Source organism: Aplysia californica, unplaced genomic scaffold, assembly GCF_000002075.1.
Source record: "Aplysia californica isolate F4 #8 unplaced genomic scaffold, AplCal3.0 scaffold00092, whole genome shotgun sequence".
NCBI lineage: Eukaryota > Metazoa > Mollusca > Gastropoda > Aplysiida > Aplysiidae > Aplysia > Aplysia californica.
Genome location: NW_004797362.1, coordinates 1093931 through 1096334, shown reverse-complemented (window position 1 = coordinate 1096334; position 2404 = coordinate 1093931). Strand labels below are relative to the sequence as shown.

The following is a 2404-nucleotide window of genomic DNA, read 5'->3' as shown; positions in this document are numbered from 1 at the left end:
GTGTTAAAAAAACGGAAACGCCCGAAGAGAGCTCTCCGGTGGCGCAGCGATTATCTCGAGACGCGTGACGGCGCGCGCCCTCTCTTCTCCCTTCGTTGCTTTTTCTGCGGACCTATCGTGGCTTCCGCCGATGAAAGCGGGAGTTTCTGACCCCCCCCCTCCCTTTTTCCCGGCCCCCCTCGGGGACAAAGGTTTTTTTCTCCCCCCAGGGGAAAAAGACCCCCCCAAGTTCTCTATTAAGGTTTCATTTCACGGCGTGTTTTCCCAGCCCCCCCCCCCCCCCCCCAACATGTGTGCCTGAAAGGACAAGGTTACCCGTCTGCTGGGACATTTCAGTAACCCACTTTCAGCACTTTGTAAGGACCCCCGGGCAAGTGTTGAGTTCCTGCGTGCTGTCGGCATCGCTGACCGTTTATGAAGCCACAGTGCCAGAAGAGAGAGAGAGAGAGAGAGAGAAAGGACAAGGTTAAATTGTATAGTTTTTGTATTGGTTTTACACCACTTGCAACACAACTACGTCATATAAGTGGAGAAAACTACAACTACGTCACATAGGTGGAGAAAACTACAACTACGTCACATAGGTGGAGAAAACTACAACTACGTCATATAGGTGGAGAAAACTACAACTACGTCATATAAGTGGAGAAAACTACAACTACGTCATATAAGTGGAGAAAACTACAACTACGTCACATAGGTGGAGAAAACTACAACTACGTCACATAGGTGGAGAAAACTACAACTACGTCATATAGGTGGAGAAAACTACAACTACGTCACATAAGTGGCGAAGATTAGAGGTTTTTACTAGAGAGTAACACAGAAAGAAAAGAAAGAAGAGAGAGAGAGCGGGACAATAAATGTTTGATAGGCCAAGAAGGAGCAAACCACACCAGAGCACCCACCAACCACCCACGAAAGGAGAAAACTTGCAATTTAGTTGCACTTCTCAAAAAAGTGCACTCGGCCATTGTGTTTCCAAAAACATAACGGCCGAAATCCAATTTTTTAAAACTTGATAAATTTACTACAGAAATGCAACAACTTTTTGAAAGTTTGAAAGGCTCTAGTCATTTCTCTTCCACAGCAGCAACACAGTTCAGTCTGAGAAATAACGACAAAAAAGGATCCTGGTTCTCTCCGGTTTCTAAGAAAGTTTAGCAAAACTCAACGCAAGCGACCTAAAACTTTACCCCTGGTTTCTTCTCTCCTTCCACATCCTCCTCATCCTCGTCAATGCCGTTCTCTTTGGCCGATTCGTCGCTCTCATCGCTGTCATCATCATCGTCGTCGTCCAACTTTTTCTTGTGCGTCTTCTTGACGGCAAACATGTCCTCGTCACTGTCAGAGGCGTCACTCTGTGGCAGAGAGAGAGAAGGAGAGAGAGAGACGGAGAGATAAACACATGTACAGGTCACTCTGTGGCAGAGAGAGAGAAGGAGAGAGAGAGACGGAGAGAGAGAGACGGAGATATAAACACATGTACAGGTCACTCTGTGGCAGAGAGAGAGAAGGAGAGAGAGAGACGGAGAGATAAACACATGTACAGGTCACTCTGGGACAAAGAGAGACAGAGAGATAAACACATGTACAGGTCACTCTGCGGCAGAGAGAGAGAAGAGAGATAAACACATGTACAGGTCACTCTGTGGCAGAGAGAGAGAGACGGAGAGAGAGAGAAGGAGAGATAAACACATGTACAGGTCACTCTGAGACAGAGAGAGAGAGAAGGAGAGAGAGAGACGGAGAGATAAACACATGTACAGGTCACTCTGTGGCAGAGAGAGAGAGACGGAGAGAGAGAGAAGGAGAGATAAACACATGTACAGGTCACTCTGAGGCAGAGAGAGAGAAGGAGAGAGAGAGAGACAGAGAGATAAACACATGTACAGGTCACTCTGGGACAAAGAGAGACAGAGAGATAAACACATGTACAGGTCACTCTGCGGCAGAGAGAGAGACAGAGAGATAAACACATGTACAGGTCACTCTGTGGCAGAGAGAGAGAGACGGAGAGAGAGAGAAGGAGAGATAAACACATGTACAGGTCACTCTGAGGCAGAGAGAGAGAAGGAGAGAGAGAGAGACAGAGAGATAAACACATGTACAGGTCACTCTGGGACAAAGAGAGACAGAGAGATAAACACATGTACAGGTCACTCTGCGGCAGAGAGAGAGACAGAGAGATAAACACATGTACAGGTCACTCTGTGGCAGAGAGAGAGACGGAGAGATAAACACATGTACAGGTCACTCTGTGGCAGAGAGAGAGAGACGGAGAGAGAGAGAAGGAGAGATAAACACATGTACAGGTCACTCTGAGACAGAGAGAGAGAGAAGGAGAGAGAGAGACGGAGAGATAAACACATGTACAGGTCACTCTGTGGCAGAGAGAGAGAGA

General features: G+C 47.2%; 1 protein-coding gene across 1 annotated transcript in view; it reads right to left on the bottom strand.

Annotated features, from left to right (window-relative positions):
* The window catches only part of LOC101848506 (WASH complex subunit 2C), a gene marked incomplete at its 3' end in the record, with an annotated part of 26715 nt that overhangs the window by 14686 nt on the left and 9625 nt on the right, over nucleotides 1-2404 (bottom strand). The window contains 1 exon segment of the mRNA XM_013080599.2: nucleotides 1197-1361. Within this exon segment, the coding sequence (XP_012936053.1) occupies nucleotides 1197-1361 (165 nt within the window).